Genomic DNA, 20503 nt, shown 5'->3' with positions numbered 1-20503 from the left:
GGGAGAAGGGAAGGGGGAGTGGGCAGGGCAATTACATATCATATTTTTAAATGCAGATAGTAATTTAGAATATGTCAAAGGAAAGCATATCATGTTATCAAAGAATAACAGTAGCCACCGAGTCACTTGACCTTTGACCTCACATATCCTCTTTCCTCCTCCTTCCTCGAGGTGCAAGGCAGGACAAGTCACAAGTCAAGCATGCATCTCACGCCACCGCCAAAAAGATCACCTTTAACTGTGAATGAAATGCAAATACATGCTACGACGCACTGCGTAATAGGCCATTGTGCTTCTTACTACTCTTGTGGGAATTTTCTCTTCTTTTTTTTTTTCTCGGGGCACAAAGGCAGCCCCAAAATATCATTTCATGTTATACACACACAAACACACACACTCACACAAAAGGGGGAGAGAAAGAAAAAAAAATATGCTTGATTTTTTTTTTCATTTAAAGTCATAACTTCCCACAGTGATACAACAGGCGGGATGGGAGAGGATGTACAGGGGAGGCCTCATCTCATTAAAAAGCTCAGCCCGCGATGCTTTCACGATCAAAAGTGGCTCTAAACAGAGCAATCAAACTCCGGGATTAGAAAAGGGCCAGCCCCTTTGTGCGGCGGACTTCAAGCCATCAGAAATGATATATGGGCTAGATTATGCCTCTTCCTCTCCCCCTATTGTGCGCCACTGTCCCAATACCAATCACCGATATCTCGCAAACAAATCTTTGTACAAAGAAAGTACATATCGACAAGTCAAGAGGAGAGGTCCGTCTGCGAAATCTTTTATCCTAACCACCCCCGTATCCATCAAAATGCGCGCGGGGGCAAGGAGGGAAAAAGTCTTGATTGCACTTATAAATTTATTGATATGATTACTCCACACGGTTTTTATTGCTAATTTCCCTTCCTCCCCTTGCTGGTGAATTGTCAGACCTTTTCAGCACAAGATTCAATTTGCACACAGTCCATGGATGTTATTACCTTTTGCCATCCAGGCAGATACCATCAATAGTATTCTCTTCCCCACACCAGAATATGAACTCTAAAATAGCCTTTATGTCACGAGAAATAAGGCGGATATTGCATTTTCCTGTTCCCCTTTTTTGTTCTGATTCCACATCTTGTCTGTTTATCATTATAACTTTTATTTTTTTTAATCATTTGCAGTCTCATCACACTTCAAAGACACAAACAGGAATGTGAGATGTTTGGAAAAATGCACAACAAATTTGAAAGGCTTTCTGTGTGCATACACAGCACCGACACTTCTTTCATAAATATAGCTAAAGAGACGGCAAAAGTTAAATAGCTCAATCTACAAGCATTGTAATGTGCACATTTGCATTGTCTCGTGACACTGTATCTTTGGCATTGCTGTACCACAGAGAGAAACAACCTTACCCAAATCTTCATGTAGAAATTGTGTGCTGTAAAACCAGAAATATCTGCGGTGTAAAATTTTCGCAAATTGAAGCCGACGGCCTTTTTTGCAATGTGAAATTTTCAGGAATTGCCTCTAGCATTCAATGTTTATATTGTAGACAAGAACTCTCATGTTCATTCTAATTTCGTGAATCTTGGCTCCTTGTGAAATTTCTTGCATGCAGAGATTTCTGGTTTTACAGTATACGCTATACAGCATCCCACTGAAAAAAAAATCCTACATACCGTAAACTGGAAATTTACATCTGTTTATTGAAGCACAGATTTGGTGAATAAATGTCGTAACACCCTTTAATTCTGCAGTCATGTTTAAAGAATTTATGTCTGTTTCCATGACAGAACAGTGTTTTGGCTCCAAGCGTAGGAACCATTTCATTTTTTTTTTTCAATTTTAAAAGCCCTTTTAATGGAGAGCTTTGTGAACATCAGTCACTGCAAAGAAAGCTATAGTGAATGCAAACAGTTGAGCAGACCCACAGATCAGAGAGAATTTGGGCAAATTTGGCAAAAACTATGAAAGCTGTAGAAAAAAAAAATTGCCTCCCCCTCATTTCTTTTGATACAACATCCTTCTGCTATCTAGAGTTGACAGCATTTAATTTCTCCGAAATTGCAGCACGAGAAAGAGTTGAAAACAGAGGTGCACGTCACCAGACTAAGCCCACTTTACAGCTGCAAGGAACCTTGGTTCAGGACTTTGAAGTTGATCTTCGAAAGAGACAAGTGGCAAATGAGAGAAGAGCCGTACGTGTCACATGACCTGGAGTTGCCAATCACGTGACCATCCCACGTAGCGACAAGAGCAGCAAACTATTCAAACTCACCTGTGTTTTGGGGGTTTCAGCTTTCTTGCCTGCTGTCCCATTCACTTTCCCCTGTAGGTGCATATAAAGAAAAGAAAAAGTGATTTTAGTGTAATTATTGTTTCATGATGAAGCAAAGACATTTATGACACTAGACCATTCATTCTCCTGTGTATGTGTAAATAGAAAAGAACCAAAAGAAGAATGGGGATATAAGTGTACTAACTTACTGCATGCAAATGAGGTATAGACATATGACAATAGGCTATTAAACCAGAATTCTACAATTGTTGTTGTTGTTATTTTCTGATGAGACAATCATAAATTATGGGGCATTTTAGGTTAAAAGACACAAAATATGCCCAACTGCTCACTGGACTTCAGTGCTATAAAGGTTCATCTTCTACAGTGGTATTCTAGAATCATTCTCCTGTCCATCTTCCAGGGGGTTATTCATGCTACATTAAAGTCACACCAGGTTTGGGGAGCTCAGTTGTGCAACTAGTCAACCTTGCCTCAGTGACTCAGTGGCCCAGGGCCACTAAAAATTGATGTCAGGCCACCACATTTTCAAACTGTCCTTTGGTGGCTTGATAGGACAGCTAAAATTCAAAATGACTTTTTATATTTCCTGTTATTTTAGAAAGTTACTGTAAAACTAGGAACCTTCGTGTGCATTTTAATTTCACGAATTTTGTGAGAGGCAAGATTCGCGAGAGCCATGCCATCATCGTGAAAGTAAAGTGTATGTGAAAGTTCTTGTCTATATAATACACCATATACACTGAATGCCAGTGACAATTCATGAAAATTGAACACAACAAAAAAGGTTGTTGATTCAAATTCGCGAAATTTTATGCCGCAATAAATGTTGCTGTACAGTTGTGTTGAGCCCCTTAGTTGACCCTTTAGAAGTCTCTAGTGCAGGAAGTTCCTATTTTTTGCTCTTCCACTGAAGACACTATATGTTGCGTATATTTCAGCATACTCTCCTGGTCAAACTCGCTCTGACTTACATTGTACAAGACATTGATCACAATACGCTTTACTCAAGTAGCATATGAATGCAGACTTGAAGTACAACGATACACAAAGTACATTTGTATCATGTATAAATGTGGAACCAAAAACAAAGCCAAGCCCAAAACAGTCTGCAAGACGTTAAAGAATGACTCCTTTGAACATTGATATAAATGTTCAAGTATAATAGTCAAGGAATCATGCCTGGTTATACGTTTGCCTACTATTCCAGCATTCGGTTTATTTCCTAAACTCGGAGGATTTGTTTTTTCTGCTGAGGGGGAAGCAAACTTGAACCTACCACTCCCCCCCCCCCCCCACCCCGAAAGTCTGATTATAAGGTCATTGACTCCAGCTCCCCAGAATTGTTACAGCTATCACTAACCTTTCCAAACAATGGCGTGAATTGGTCCCTAAAATCCCCCATACCAGCGCAAAGCCCCAGAACGCAGCCCAGCACGTGCCTTGCTCTCTGACTGAACTCACCATGGGGACAGGGCAGGGCAAGGGCATGTTGCTGACTGCAAAGTTGCTTTCTGCTTTTAAACCTGGTCTCATTGTAGAAAATGCCTCTGAATGTGCCACTCTTTCCAAATTATTACTCTTATCATTCCTTACATTTTGTGCTGAATTCCCAAGAATAGTGTTGGGGACTGATACACTCCGTGATGTAACTCTTGCCATGGAAAACGCAGGTCCAATGCAAATTGAAATTAAAAGTTAAAATCTATGCACTAAGTTTACAGATAACCATGTAGCTTTCCATACATCTGTACATAAAAATAGTGCAATCCCATGGTCTACGGTAAACTTGAATTTCTTCACTCAAGTCGGATGCCTTTAATAATTTAACCACAGACCCTACACAACTGATGCCTGTGATGCGATTGCCACACAGGTACATGTAGTTTAGCAGACAAATAAATATATAAAGAAATTACAACAAATGCTTCATCTACTCCATGCCACACATTCACTCAAGTTCTGATTTGTTAATTGCAAGAAAGCAGTCAGAAGGAAGTGATCAGCACACTTCAAACTTAGAAACTGCTTCTAACTTTTACAATATGTTTGCAACAAGTTTTGTTCCATCGCTTTCTGCCCAAACTTCTCATTCTATCTGGTGCTCATGTATTTTCTCCGATTCATTTCACAACTGCAATTTTCTTTTTTTTTTAATTATTCACATTGCATAATTCCCCTTCTTTATTTCTAGGGTGTTATATGGAGTCCCTTATTCATGCCATCAGTGAAAAATACATCTTTTGAGATGGATATTTTTTCAAAGTTGTAACACACTATTGAATATTATGATTATCTACACGTAGTCTACATAGGTTGCATTTTCAGCATGCACTACATATACAAACACAGCCTGTACGTACATTGTACTTCTATGCCACCACATATCAGTTCATCATGAAATTGCTGCTCACTCCCCCCCCCCCCCCCCCCCCCCCCCAAGCAATCCCCCTATGAACACCTTTTCCATGGCCACCCATGATTTCCAATGTTCGACTGGCCTCGAAAAGAGGTTTGCTCAACGGGCCGGAAGCCTTGCAAAGACACCACGAGACATAAGGATCGAACCTGCTCTGCTCGAGGCATTATGTGTATTCCTGCTTACTTACCCCGGTCCCCTCACACCTAAAACACAATGTCAGCACAATAACCGCAGTAGATATTCCTTAACCCTACATCCCGGGGACAAAAAGAAAAAAATCAAAACCTTAACCCTCCAAGCACACCAAGCGCAACTCTGAAATACTATCGATAGCTCGAGCAGTTCGGTTGCCAGTGGCAAGGACAAATTTCAACATGGTAGACTTGTGGTGATCCTGGAAACTTCATGATGGCATATCTCCTCATCATTATCTTGATGTAGAGACCTGTTTGGTTTGACCAATATTCTTTATGCCAATGTCTATTTCAGCCATAACTGGGGGGCTTCATTGTACCAAACAATAATTGATTTATTCACAGACATGGCAATGCACCTGACTCATTCTCATTGCATAATCCATTAAAACCATCTTTTCTTCTTATATTTCCAAAGCCCCCTACCCCCAGATATGGCTCACATAAGTTATAGTGATTCTAAAACTAAATCTCAGGTCTAATATTCAAGGGTCGAGAAGTGGAAGAAGATGGTGAAATCTAAAGTCTCCTCTTGTGAGGATTTCACATGAGTCACAGATGAATATTGTGATACATTAATAAAAAAAAGTGATATTGCTTCACCATATGACTCTTCAATGATTTTTCACTTTTCATCATCACACAAATCAATGTTCAATAGGATTAATCATATGCAAAACACAACAATACTGTCAATGATAACAGGTCAAAAATTGACCCTTGGATTTTGGAAATCTTGCAAGCCACACACAAATTCTTTTAGACTTTGAATCATATGAAATTTGGACAGGAAAGCTTTAACAGCTAAAGAAAAAATGATAATGATAATGAAGTAACAAGTCATCTTCTTTTTTTTTTGCTCACACGTATAGCTATTTGACCTCACAAATATATTGCACAGTAATATATTTCCTTACCTTGTCAAAATGAGCCTTTCCTACAGTATTTTGCCATCATCTAATCATAGCTTTTAATCAAAAACATCATCATTGCAAAACAAAACAAAACAAATCACAAGGTAAACAAAAGAAATAAGAGGAGAGTACCAAGGACAAAATTAATGTTCAATTGATCGTCTTGTCGCTGCACTCATGAGCTCAAGACATCAAGTACAATGTAAGTTCTCAACTTATGACTGGTGGAAACACTTGTTTGATTGAGTATGCTGTACATTGCAATTCTGTCTCAATATCACTCCGCTTCAATTCCTTTTCGTCGCTACAAGACTTGGGAATAAACGCTACATACCATCCAAAGATTGAAAAATGTCCACCTGATCAGAATTGTGTTTTCAGTTGAGCGATCAGACTAATCTATGCTAAATTACAATATCTTCCAGAAAACTGGAACTCTGTTACAATGTACTGACAACTGATGAGATATATCACTCACTACAATCGTTTTCGTACCATGTTTTTGCTCTGAAAGAAGACAAACACAATTCACAGTCCAGACAGATCTTGCAGATATGAGACTAGGAGGTATGAAGCATTTCTTTCTTCAAGATCTTTATTTTTGTTTCCCTCTCTCTATCAGATAGGAGAGGAAGAATTGTTCCTGCATAGTATCAGCACACACAAGCACTGGGCTAACAAACAGTTCGAAACTTGCACTTTTATCAAATTCAATAACTGGACCACAAATAACAATTATCTCACAGTTAAATATACAGTCTGACTTGTTAAACAACTCAAATGGGTTTGTAGCAATCTGAGGCAAAAGTCATGCCTGACTTGTACATCAATGTGAATACCAGCATTTCAAAATGACAGTGCTTCATTGACAATGAAAGAATACACACCTAGACCAAAATAATACACAAAGAAATGAGAGAAAAAAGCAGGTAACAGCTATCTTCTAGACATTGACAGATTATTATCGGCATGGCTGCGAGAGCAAGTCGGCATTGGTTTTCATTTGTCCGACCCACGAACTGGCAGCAGCCTATATTGACGCACTCCATCATTTTCAACCATTAGCCTACAAACAGGAGGACTCCGTATCACCCATACACTGGATATTTCCCTCTTTTTCTCCCTATTGCAAAAAGCGCAACAATTCCTCCCATATTCCCTTTCACAACGCTAAATACATATTTTGTTGCTAACTTGGCCATCTTTGTTTGAAATGTAGCAAATACGGCATTTGTTGGGAGAGGTCACGCCGAAGTACAACTGTCTCGTGTGCCGGAGCCAGCTCCCCTTTGTGGAGTCAATGCACTGTACTCGCAGTCGACTTTTCTATGAAAATCAAATACCTGGCATTCTTCTTTCGAGCAAAGCAACATTGCTTCCCAAGACAGTATTAAGCCTGTGTAACAATTCATCATTTCAAACTGAATACCCATCAAGGACAGCATTCCCCACTGTCACAACTTGAACCCTGTGCAGGGGATACAATAAAAAAAAAAAAAAACACCCCCGCACACACCCTGAATCACTACAGACTCACTGTAGCAAGTTCACCATAGATGGCAGTCTTTCACTCTGTGCCAGGTAAGAGAGTATGGCAAGCCATGCATTCAATACTCTCAACCATGATTTCATACAAGGGATGAAGTATTTCAAATTTTAACAGATGAAAAGGTTCAAGATTAATATCATTTATATTTTACCATTTTGAAAATATGCACATCACACACATGAAAATATGCACATACACACATATGTGAACGTAAGTCTGCAAGTTACATGGCATTCAAAAATCTGAAGAAAAAAAAAATCAAGATGGAGGTATATTGCAAAAAGAAGACATAAATATGCCATACCATAGACATGTGGAAAACAAACAAGAATAAAAAACAACACTGTTTACTTTTTACTTACTTCTCTTAAAGGAGAAGTTAGTAAACCTACATACACATAGACACACGAAACAAGCTCCAGTTTAATACAGGATTAACTATGAACACTGCTTTAAGAATATTGGGGATTTTTTTTTTTCGCTTTGTTTTATTCCATTTCTATTTTGTGGAGAGTGTAGCCACAAGAATTTTTTTCTCTTTTGTTGGGGGGGGGGGGGCTGTTACTCGCCATGAATTAGTTTGTATGCTTAATCTGCATTATTATGACCACCAAATGAAGAAGATGGAACAACCACAGGATTTGAACCTGTATCACCTCAGAAAATCTCTCTACATTGTACTGTTATATCTTTTATCTTTTTTTTAATCTTTTTTTTTTTAAGCAGGCATCATCATCACCCAATAAATGGCAATTTATACTCATCTCCTTGCTAAAACTTAAAATGTCTTGGAAGCATTAACACATCTAAATGATGGTTTATCCCATATCACACAAAAGACACTGTAGACTGGATATCTTAGAATGATGTGAATTCAACATGAAAACTAGAAATGTCGCTTTGGCGACTGGTATGCCTCCGCCATAATGCATGATTTTCCCAATAGGTCTAGATAGTACATGTGGACAATGTGTGATTACATTTTCACAAAATTGGCAAAATATTGAAATAACAAATTTGTCACAAATGTGTTGAATGTTCACCTTCCTTGACCTAGGTTTAATTGGATGAATAGGAGAGCATGTATCTAGGGATTTAAGGACTTTAACTTGACTTTGACCCATTCATACATTTAGGCATTGAGTAATTTTCAAGGTACAGGTGTGGAAAATTGGTGTGAATTTCTGAATTGAATAGTAAATTGTTACCATTTTCATCTGGCCCTTGACCCTAAAATTCATAGGATAATCACTTTCAGATAGAACATGCATAATACAGTGTATGTACTAAGTTTCAAGATAACTTGAGCCACTTCCGAGATATGGAGGAAAAAGTTAGTTCAGCACTTTCACTTGATTTTTGACCTTTTGACCTTTGAGGCAAAGAAAGAAGAAAAAAAAAACTTTCCAGAGAATTTCTATTAGGTTACACATGCATACACCAAGTATAAAAAAAAATAACCCTGCTGGCATTACATAAATATGAGGGAAATAGTAAAATTTTGAAGTGTTGCACTTGACCTTTGACCCCTGACCTTTGACCCCATGAACCCTACATTCTCTAGATAATCACTTCCAGTCAGTACATGTATATACTATGTTCCATGAAGATACCTTGAACAATTTTCCAAGGTACGGAGAAAAAAAAGTTTTAATATTTTTACTTGACCTTTTTGACCTTTGACCTTTGACCTCACGACCCAAACTTTCACCAGAGAATTTTAATTGGGTAATACATGCATACACTAAGTTTCAAGAAAATATCTTCAGGTATTCAATAGATATGGTGGAAATAGTGAAATTTTATGTATTTGACCCTGACCTTTTGACCTTTGACCTCATGACCCAAACCTTCACCAGGGAATCTTAATTGGGTAATACATGTATACATTAAGTTTCAAGAAAATATCTTCAGGCATTCAATAGATATGGTGGAAATAGTGAAATTTTATGTATTTGACCTTGACCTTGAACATGTGCACCCAAAAGTTGATAGGCACAACTTCACCCCCTAATACACATACATGCCAAGTTTCATTAGGATACCTCAACAGGTTTTGATAGTTACCTTGTCCACAAAATTCATTACGGACGGACGGAAGGACGGAAGGACGGACGGACGGACGGACGGACGGACGGACAACCCGAAAACATAATGCCTCTGGCACCACTTCGTGGCGGAGGCATAAAAAACAAAAGAAAGAAAGCTGCTGGGGCTGACTCGAGAATAGTCATGTGACCAGCATACTACAACATTCACTGATATTTCGGGATACAATATTTTTTTCTTTTTCTGAAATTCAATTCTCTTTAAATTAAAGACAAAATCAACTTAACATCACTTTAACCTTAACCCATTAAGGACGGGCTGATTTTGCTACAACACGCATTTCCCATAGACACTTGCCCGAGTATACTCGGGACTCGTCCTCAACGGGTTTAATAGTGAATGTAGAATTAATCCATGAAATATGCTTGCAATGAATATGAATTTTGAAGAATTTCCATTGGTAATTTCTCAATAATGGCTTTATGAACACACATAAACATATTCTTCCAAATGATGAATGATTTGTTAATATTTTTCTTCTCACTATAAATCATACAATCACATAATCAAACTAGAAATATCTAATGATTTGCTGTAAACAATATTCAAACTCATGGATTATCAGTGATTGTGTGAAAATGTTGAATTCCTTCAATTATCTACTTCCCTGCTTTTTCTGTTTTCATACAAAGCAACATATAATCAGGATGGCATTTCAAACTCTGCAAGTTCTTGTTGCATTACACACGATAAAATGACAAAGGGGGGGGGGGGGAGCATATATGTGGTCCCACATGTAATAAACGATGTCAGTATTTCAAAAGGTTGTTATCACAGAAGTTCTAGGAATGCTTTCTCACCTTTGCCTTCTTCACTGGCTTCTCTGGAGACTCCTCATCCTCCGCCTCCTCCTCATCATCCTCCTCCTCATCATCTTCATCCATGTCTTCATCGTCATCCTCGCTACAAGGAGAAAAAAAAAGTTATTGGCATCAGGTGCTACAATCATTTTTAAATAAAGACTAATGTGGCATCACAGTTTACTTAGCAAAGCTTTGTGTGTGCATTTGTCATGCAAAATGAATGAAACAAAACAAGCACAGCCCACTAGTCATTACTAACATATGCATACATGTACAATGACTGACAGAATATTAGCATTCAATTAATTTGCGAGAAATTCTTTTTAGAAACAGACTACTTTCTTTTTCAAAATTCATGGACAAAATTCATACAGATACAAACCATATAGATGAAAAGTCAGATCGTGGTCTATCAAATGAGGCTGTGGACTACCATTGTACATGAATAAGTATCAGTCTGGATCACAGCATGCAACATTAACTCTATATTGCTCTAAATATATGTTGTAATGCCATCCATGAGTTGACATATCTATGCTTTAAAATGCCTCATAAATGGAAAAGCTCTGTATCAACAGGAAGATCTTAACCGATGAGCCTCTACAACATGTACATGTATAAGCTAAATAAAGTCTATTGCTGGCTTAGAGAGCAGGTAGGATGGTAACTCATATCTAGAATAATACTTAGCATTACAACTAATCTACACTTTCATAAGGTGTGCTTTACATTATTTAACTTTTATTCAAAAAAAGAAGAAAAATAGATCTAGATTACAAAATAAGGAAAGTGCATCATATTCCCTAGTCTGGTTAGAAAGCAAAATCAACAACACAGACTTCAAAGTTCTTGACAAAGATGAAATTTGATATTGTTTACAGGTTAGCTTGGCTAGCAAAGATTTTACCAACCCTTGGAAACATGAACTCGTTGGCAATGCCATTCATTTCCTCTTCTCCCTTTCCTCTCTTTAACACTGCTTTCTCATTTGGTCCCTGCATTGTGAATTACACCTTGTCACTCAACTACTTCACTACAAGCAGCGAGGCCGCTTTCCTGCCAAAAGGTCACAAAGCGCGGTTCTGTCATGCTCAAAACATTCATGAAAAATTTCATTCATGTGCGTGTCTAGTTTCCTTTCTCACTCTTTATATCTCTGCACCTGTCTTTATCTCACATAGGATTTGCAGAGGAAAGGAAGAGAAAATTCTAGAAGGTTGATGGAAGAAAGCAATGACCAGGAGAAATTCTCTTTCGGATATTACATGTGAATGAATGCACGATTAGAAGTAGATAATGCAAAATATATTGTTTATTTTACACCACATCAGAATGAAGTCTGAACGATGAGACTAATCACTCGCAAAGGTGGTGAGGTTCAAATTTTTGAACAAGCTTAAAAATAGAAAACTTTGTATGATTGTGTCACTCAACAAGGCCACAATTCAAGCTCAGGACTTGATTTACGCCCTGTACCGCGATTTGTGCGTCTACGTGTACCAGTGGAAATCTTGTCGCAATTTGGGTCGGATTTTCCTCCTAGAATGCCACATGTTGCTCATATATTGCTTCCAACACGCTGGTGGCAGACACGGCGGTCTTATTGGGTATACAGGCAGACACAGGCCAGAGCAATCAACAGCGAGCTAACGGTAAACAGAAGCATCCCCAAGGACGAGGAAGCATCTTATCAATGGACTCAAAATTGGACAGACAAGAATGATTTCCTCCGCAAGACGGACCATTTCTCTCCCTGGCAGAAGGGATGAATCACAAAATGGTGTGTGTAGGAAGAATCCAGGGCTAATCTTAAGTATTTCAAACAAAATCGTAGCATGGTGGGGGTGAAAGGGAGATCTTAATGCAAAGGGAAAAATACTGAAGGTATATAAAAACACAGGGTGAAAAAACAAAGCTTAAACATGATTTCCGCAGTATAAACGCCCTCCCTTCCTCAATTCCACATGTAAATATGGAGCACAAATCTTGGTTCTCTTACCTATCGTCTTCATCGTCATCTTCGTCATCATCCCCAAGAGCCATCTGTGAAGGGAAAGAAAAAAAACAGGATTTATTGTTTAATGTGTCACTGTCTGGTTCAAAATTATTAACATCATTCACACAGAATCATTTCTCTTGCCTTCCACAAAGGTACTACACAATGGACTCAGACTAGTTTAAGGGACTGTGAGCGTTTGTTTTAGAGCATGGTCAACTTCCAAAGAAAAAATAAATGAATAAATGAATAATGACAAAATAATGTGAGAGAGCAGGCAGATATGGTATGGTCCTGATTATGTTTGGGAAAGAAAATCATACAATTGAACTCCTCCCCCACCCTCCACCCCCTCCCCCCCCCCCCCACCCCCACAAAAAAAAAGAAGAAATCATAAATTCTTCATCCAAATACTGTGGTTAATGCATTCATTTACATTTTTTCCCTGTGTTCCTTTAATATATATCACAAGAGATTACCTCAGAAACACAAAATGTAACTATCCCTGAAATATAAAATTTGACTCGGTTTATCATCCAATAAACATCAGACATTACAGGGGGTTCAAACAGAAAACTATACCTCAAAACAGCATACAAGCCAGTTAATGGCAGAGCTGTTTTAATACATAGTCATTAATTTTTCAGTTTCATTTTTATCCCGTGCACTAAGTCCTATATAATGTTTTAGTTTTTCAATGTGTGGGAAAATCAGAGTAAAACAGTGCATAATCTATAAACCCTTTACAATCAAAACCAATCCCACTAAGCATTTGTCCCAATTTGTTTGAAGTACGAGGGTGTTAACTATCAGTGCATGACACATTAAAATAATAGAGGGCATAGTGCTAATAGAGTGGTATATCCATCAGCACATACATACTGAAAAGGATGTTATTCAGCAATCAGTTGTATACACACTTCTAATCTTACTCTTCAATGCATAATCTATTCATGCAATGGCAATGTCTCTTTTTTATTGGGGGGGGGGGTATAATTGATCACAACAGTTTTAAACGCATATATAAGCTTACGAGAGGGCCCCTTTAAAATGGCAGGGGGTTTAGGGATAATGGAATTACCCAGCATGCATCAATAGTCACAGGAAGAGGAAGTTGGTCAAATAGAGATGTGGAACTGATTAGCATGGCACAAGAGAGCAACACATATTGCAGAGTGTTATGTGTAGCACAAGAAAGGCAGTGTTAGTAATAGGTACATTTGTACGTGCCAACAAAGTGTCACAAAGGAAGGAAAAGGTGTATGTTTCCAATATCGAAACGCGTCAGAGACGATCAATACAACAATGAGGCCAGACCGGTGGAATTTATTTGTCAGTCCTCAACAGACCGGCTGACACACTTATCTACTTTACACACGGCAGAGATGCGGTCACACTCTTTCTAACATTCACACCCTTTCAACAAATAATGTTGAACATGACTGAGCAGCCACCCATCCACAGTAAACCTCCCTACATACAGCTGCTACAAATCCTTCACTCACAGAGAATTAGCATTTCCACATCCCATGGTGATCTGCCTTCCAATACAAACAAGCTGAAACTTTCATTTCTAGATGGCATGGTCAAACTGTTTGACCATTACTACTGGCCACTGATACATGTGTCCCAAGGGGGCACAATCTAGCATGTTGAGATTGATCACCCCATGATTAAAACCATCCCCCTCCAATTATGTCTCCAACAGAGACTTTTATAGGAACAGCAAGTGCTTGTAGTGCATGTCGATTCTTAAACACTACTGAAATCTCTGGCCTGTTTATCATGTGTATTGGGTGATGGTTTACCTCAAAATCTCCCAACTGGCCAGTTAAATATCTCAGTCAATGTCACTTTGGTAATTTATTGCCTTTCATCTTAAATTAAATAAAAATCCTTTTCATTCCCAAACAGAATGTTAATTTTCCAATTGTGCAAAAACAATCATCCAAATGCAAGGTGATTAAAATGAAAACAGAGATAGCTAAAATCTAAAGTAAAAAGCAAACATAAGAATACATTGCTTGGACATTCAAGGGGGTTGGCAAAAAAAAAAAAAGAATGTGAATGGTGCATTATTACAATCAACAACATCTGATGTGATAAATAATATTCAACATTAATGTACAGACATTTGGTTAAGATATTGCATATTTTAACGAAGTATCACAACATGATAATGAATTCATGTATGATGTACACACTCTATCACACAGTCACTCTCTGAAGAAAACCTGTGGGATAGAAGAATTCAGATGCCAGAAATATTCAATACAAATTCAGCATTGTTAAAGTAGAATTCATACATTCAATGACTGGAATTCAACCTATCTGTGAAAAGGCTTTCAGAACAACTTAAAGGACAAGTTCACCTTCATAAACATAAGGATTGAGAGAATGTAGCAATATTAGTAGAACACATCATTGAAAGTTTGAGGAAAATCAGACAATCCGTTCAAAAGTTATGAATTTTTGAAGTTTTTGTGTAGTACCCGCTGGATGAGAAGACTACTGCAGTGTATGAATAACTTAGATGTCACATGCGTACAACAATATAAGGAAAATATAAAGAGAATTTCACAAAATTCCATCTTTTGAAAAAAGTACACATTCCCCTGACTCGTTACCGATAAATGTTATGGGTAATATTATTCCCCCTGCCTTTAGAAAGAGGCAAGTCAATTGCTCTTTTATTATGCGACAAAAGTGAAAATATGTTGAATTTTCTTTTAGATTTTCTTTATACTGTTGTACGCATATGACTCACAAGCTGTAGTAGTCTCCTCATCCAGCGGTTCCAACACAAAAATTTAAAAAATTCATAACTTTTGCATCGATTGTCCAATTTTCCTCAAACTTTCACTGATGTGTTCTACTAATATTGTTGCATTTTCTCAATCCTTATGTTTATGAAGGTGAACTTGTCCTTTAAATAGGAGTGAAATATTTCAAGAGCAGTTGATGCCTGCTGATACCTTTACACATCACACTAACACACAAACTGACAAAGATAGCTGAAAGTGTTCACCATCTTATGACGGCCTTAATACAAGTGCATCGTCATGTCTATTCACATCTGTGTGGACACAAATATAAGTAGGTTATGGAACAATATATTCAACTGACAAACACATTCAGATGAAATTGTAAATTCAGAATAAAGATGAAAACAAACTGAAGTGAAGTGGGATAAAATGAGTTATACTACCTGCGACCTGAATTATACCTATACCTCAAAGATGCAGTGAACAAAAATAAACATGGTAAAGTGAAGGGTCATGATATGTGAGTTAGAATAAATTCAACATGCACACCGACGAAATAAAACTTGACATCAGCAAGTGATTAAAAACTCTTCAAGGACCTCATCCTCCTCTTCCTCCTCGCTGGAATCCTCGCCGTCCTCCGCCTCCTCGTCGACCTTGTAATCTTCGTCCTCTTCATCGTCGTCATCGTCGTCTTCTTCATTGCCTTCTTCGTTGGGCTCGGCGTGACCGTTGGTCACCTTGTCACCGCCCTCCTGATTCTTGCCCTTCCCGCTCTCCATCTTGGCTAGCTGGAGATTGTGACACAGCAAGAGGGCATGACATGCTAAATGAATCGTTCGTGAGCTTTAAAATTCTCTGGGGAAAAAAAAGACTCAGTTTCTCTTTGTGGCACAGGTAAATCCTCAGGATGATCCCGTGTTCCTGTAAATTCTGTGAGGAATAGAATAGTTTGCAATGATGAGAGAAAACACAGGTGCCAAGTGATTACTTTTCTGCTGCCAAATTGTGTGCAACATTCTTTTTTTTTTCCTAAACAAGGTGCTCTATCAGCCCCATATGCTGTCAGGTCATCCAGTCAGCCATGTCCACTGCCAACAGAAACCTTAGACTTTGAAACCTTTGGAACGGAGGGAGTCTTTCATTGTTTTAAAACAGTTTATCACATCTCTCAAGGCTGTAGGCTGGTGGTGTTTGGCTAAAACACATTTACAGACAAGAAGAGAACGAATTTGATTAAACTCACTGAACGAGGAAAACAGATCATAAGAAACACACACAAAAACAAAACACAGGAATAAGGAGAATCCTCGCAAGGTGAACATTCTGTTGACCTGTATGGAGAGATGACGTGATACCATCATCAATGCAGTCCCATCCAACATCTCTCGTAAGTAGAGAATATGTGTACGTAGGAAAAGAAACAACCCTGCCGAATACCACTCCTACAGACCCATGCTCGATGGTGCAAAACTTCTTTTATACATGTATCTCGCTCTTCCCATCACAATGAAGATGATGTTTTCCATGTCTCGTTCTGATCGTATTAAAGGGGATGGCTAGTAACTGATCAGTGGGAATCAGTGGGAATGCTGGGGGATGATTGTTCCAATTCTTGTGGGATTCATTGAAGAGTACATTATATATCTATGGTTGTGTGAAAATTATTTGCTTCAGAATGGTCTCGTATTCAAGTAACGTGCAGTTTAATGGTTCCAGGCTAGCATGCCTGACAGTGACGGGGCATTAAACTGCACAATACCTGAATATGAGACCGTTCTGAAGCAAATAATTTTCACAAAACAATAGATATACAATGTACTCTTAAATGAATCCCAGAGGAATTGGAACAATCATCCTCCAGCATTCCCACTGATCAGTTACTAGCCATCCCCTTTAAGAGATGCTCCACCACAAATTGTATAATGTGTACCAAGGCTATTGTATTTTGATTTTTGTAAATGTTGTTTTGAAATGAAAATAAATGAATGAAAGAGTGAATGAATGAATCATGCTGCTGTATAAAAGAGAGTTGAATAGAAAATGGTCCCAGAAAGAAGAGCTCTTCTACGATGGAGACATAAACAAGGATCTTGAATGAGATTATCCAGTTAAAATCAATGAGAGACCCACAAGTCTAGGGCTCACCTCAATGGCGGTTGTTGGATTTGTGATGTGCAGTCACATATACGTGTATATCATGAGCATCTCTGTATTACATTATTGGACTGAGTGTTCTGGTAAGCAGTTAAAATCAAGTAAAGACGTATTTTCATTAGGATAATTAAAACCTTAACTATAGATAAACACTACCTATATATCAGTGATAATTCTCTGTTGATCTTGCTGCTGTTTTTTCTTTAAAAAAAGATACATCAGGATTGGGATGCATTTGAAATATCTTGGGTATGAAGAAAGTGGTGCAAAGGATATCTGAATAGCCGAGGGTCATTAATATAATGTTAATATGTACTGTGCCAGGATCTTGGAGTGAATTAGTCAAGTACACACTTATAAATGCTATTCATTTATTTATTTTTTGTAATTTTTTTTTTTTATAGACAGAAACTGGAGTGACAGAGATATTTTGAAAAAGCTGAAACATAGGTATAGTTATATCTAGATATTGAAGCCAGGAGCTGCAGATAAAAGATTAAAAATAAAAAGCTCTGGAAAAAGTCCAAGAAAAGCACATTATAGCAACATACGAAGCAACTTCACTTTCACTATCATTAGTAAGCCTTTCCTAAAAACTTGAAGGATAGCTATGACACCCGCACTTGGATACGAATCCATGGTTAGTGTGTATTCCATCAATGGTCCCCATTTGAAAGCATTTACATACACAAATGCACATAGGCTCACACACACAAAAACACAAACTAATGACCTGCCATACGCTCACACATACTCCAGTGAAAAGCAGCAGAGGATACAAGTTTGTATATGAGGAAGAGAAAGGGGAATTGTCTGGCAGAACAAACCTTCCAGTCAATATCATCCTCATCATCGTCATCATCATCCTCAATGCTGTCTAGGGAGGGCTTGGCAAGCTTTGGAGAAAAAAAAAATGAAATAAATCACAAATTGCTCCACAAGAACATTCCAGACATGACATAACTTCATGGGAAACTATAATTAATAGTGTCTTTGTGAATACTGCAGTTATTATGTTTCAACAGATGGACCAAAAGTAAAACTCAAGTTTAGAGCAAGTGTTACCATTAATAATCTTGAGTTGGAAATAGCGAAATTGTTTGACTGCGACCATTTTACTATTTACTTCTGTGAGAGTGTGTTTTATATGTCACATATGTTTACTGATTTTCATGAATTATTACCTCAGTCATTCAACATTACAGGTCCGGAATTTTTCTTTGTTGGCCTTCAATGGCAAAAAATAGAAAACTTAAAAAAAAAAAAAAATCCTTTCATCAAGGACATGCAACTGATGAGACCAAAAGACAGGTAACCATAGTAATGACAGAATTTTGTGTCAGTAAAGGGAACATTAGACAGTGCTGGATCAATGCCAGATAACCTGTCTTGCAAATTGTGGCCGGGCAACAAGAATGCTACTGACGACCAATCTGCGGAAAAGAACGGCGCTCAGAAACATTGATGATATGGTAGGGCAAAAGTGATGTCCAATTATGTGACAGCGGGGAACAAAATGCACGGAATTTTATTAGCCAGAAAATAATAATGAAAACATGCAAGGCAATTGAACTTGCATGTGCAGACACAGACAGCATATGAGTTACATGTAACATAACATTTTATCCCAGTAGAAATAGAAACAACTGCATTCCAAATATGGTAGAAAGTTTTTTATCATCTTTTCACGCAGTGGACATTCATTGCACAATTTCAAAATGCATACAAAAACTGTAGAAACAAGCATAAGTGTTCAGGAATTTTCTAGGACTGTACATGCTAGGACCATGAAAGAGTGAAATAGAAAAATCTGCATTCCAATTTTGATCCAAAGTTTTCACAATCTTTTCCTTCAGTGGGCATTCCTGGCACAACCTCAAGATGCACACGAAAACTGAGGAAACATAAAAAAAAATATTAAAAATTTATGACTGCACATGACAAGACCTAAATGCAGATGGGCACAAACTTCACCTGCTCTTCAGAAGTAGTCACAAGCTTGACGACTGTCTACACCCTTTAAACTATTCCTACAAGCTTTAAGGTGTGTGTACACTCTGACTACATTCAAGCATCAAATCTGCCTCTAATGTTGGACTATTCCATCTTAGTGGCGGGATTTATTTAGTGTGTGTCCGGAGGGTCAGGCATGACCAACGCAGATCAGTCTCACAAAAGATGTAAAGATTTCTTCTTCTTTTTTTTTTGCTTTTGTTTTTGGTGAGTTTTTTTTTTTTACAAGGATGTCCCTTTTGAGTCCCTTTGCCCAACAAGATTCTAGGTCACATGGTTATGCCAGTGCAAGTGTCGCTACAAATAATATTCTGAAACAGAGCTCTCGTTCCCTTTATGAGAATTAACACATGGCTGTCAACCTCTGTTGATTATTAGAAAAAAAAAAACATTTTTAAAGGCAAGAACCATAATATGGTTTTAAATATGGAAATTGCACATAACAAGCATGCTATATCAAATCTCAGGAAAAAAAACCAAAACATCTCATACGATATTTTTCTATTTGTGACAAGGAAACACCTAAGAATTGATGAAACATGCCAGTAGGTAGCTTATGACCAACATCATGACTGACAATACGCTTTATCAGTTAAAGACAATTAAACACTCAGAAGCCTTTCTACGTCCATTATGTATCACCACTAGTTCTGATACACTGCAGAGTTGAGGTATAGGGGCTCTCCTTTTCGGGGTTGGGGAGGAGGGGAAAATTAAACGCACCTTTTTGGCAGCACCAGTGGCTGAGGGAGCTGGTCTTTTTTTGCCTTTTCCTGCATCCTTTGATTCCTCCGCCGGCTTCTCATCTTCCACTTTCTCTACCGCCTTCTGCAGATTCAAACAATGGAGACACAATTACATTCAGACTGTCATGAGCACATGTGTTTCTATGTACCTCTCTGCTGTGATACATACAAGTACCACTTTTAAGGAAGATACTTTCGGTTGTCCCTTATCGCAGACGGATGAAAAGACAGGCAAACATATCCACTACACTGTTTCCATCACTATGTTGTCATGGAAACACTGAAAAGAGATGATGCTGCCATTATGTAAAACCTCCAAGAGTGTCTAAACAGAAGAATTGTAAGGAGGTTGTCAGGGTAATGTTGGGGTAATTTCAGGGCAATGTAAGGGTAACGTTGCTGTAATTACCCTAGCTGGCCTAGGGTAAAATCTGGCAAAAGTTACAGTGACAAGGTCTGAGCAACATAAGAGCGTCTTAACAGGCAGGGTAAAAATGGATTGTCTGGAAAAAGTCACAGTAACCCTGATTCGAAGGGCTCTG

The 20503-nt window shown here is 38.1% G+C and overlaps 1 protein-coding gene across 1 annotated transcript in view; it reads right to left on the bottom strand.

The window, feature by feature from the left end:
* Positions 1 to 20503, bottom strand: part of LOC139708044 (mitotic apparatus protein p62-like) — a 72948-nt gene that overhangs the window by 32884 nt on the left and 19561 nt on the right. Inside the window, exons 6-10 of the mRNA XM_071620032.1 lie at positions 19939 to 20043; positions 15645 to 15836; positions 12284 to 12327; positions 10282 to 10384; positions 2273 to 2323 (exon numbers count right to left, since the gene is read on the bottom strand). Coding sequence (XP_071476133.1) covers positions 2273 to 2323; positions 10282 to 10384; positions 12284 to 12327; positions 15645 to 15836; positions 19939 to 20043 — 495 coding nt within the window. The remainder of the gene's footprint in view (positions 1 to 2272; positions 2324 to 10281; positions 10385 to 12283; positions 12328 to 15644; positions 15837 to 19938; positions 20044 to 20503) is intronic.

The sequence above is a fragment of the Diadema antillarum genome, unplaced genomic scaffold (genome assembly GCF_040938485.1).
Source record: "Diadema antillarum isolate AM-2024a unplaced genomic scaffold, OU_Dant_1.0 seq00001295_RagTag, whole genome shotgun sequence".
Lineage (NCBI taxonomy): Eukaryota > Metazoa > Echinodermata > Echinoidea > Diadematoida > Diadematidae > Diadema > Diadema antillarum.
The sequence above is the reverse complement of the archived record's forward strand: the minus strand, read 5'-3'. Positions and strand labels throughout refer to the sequence as shown.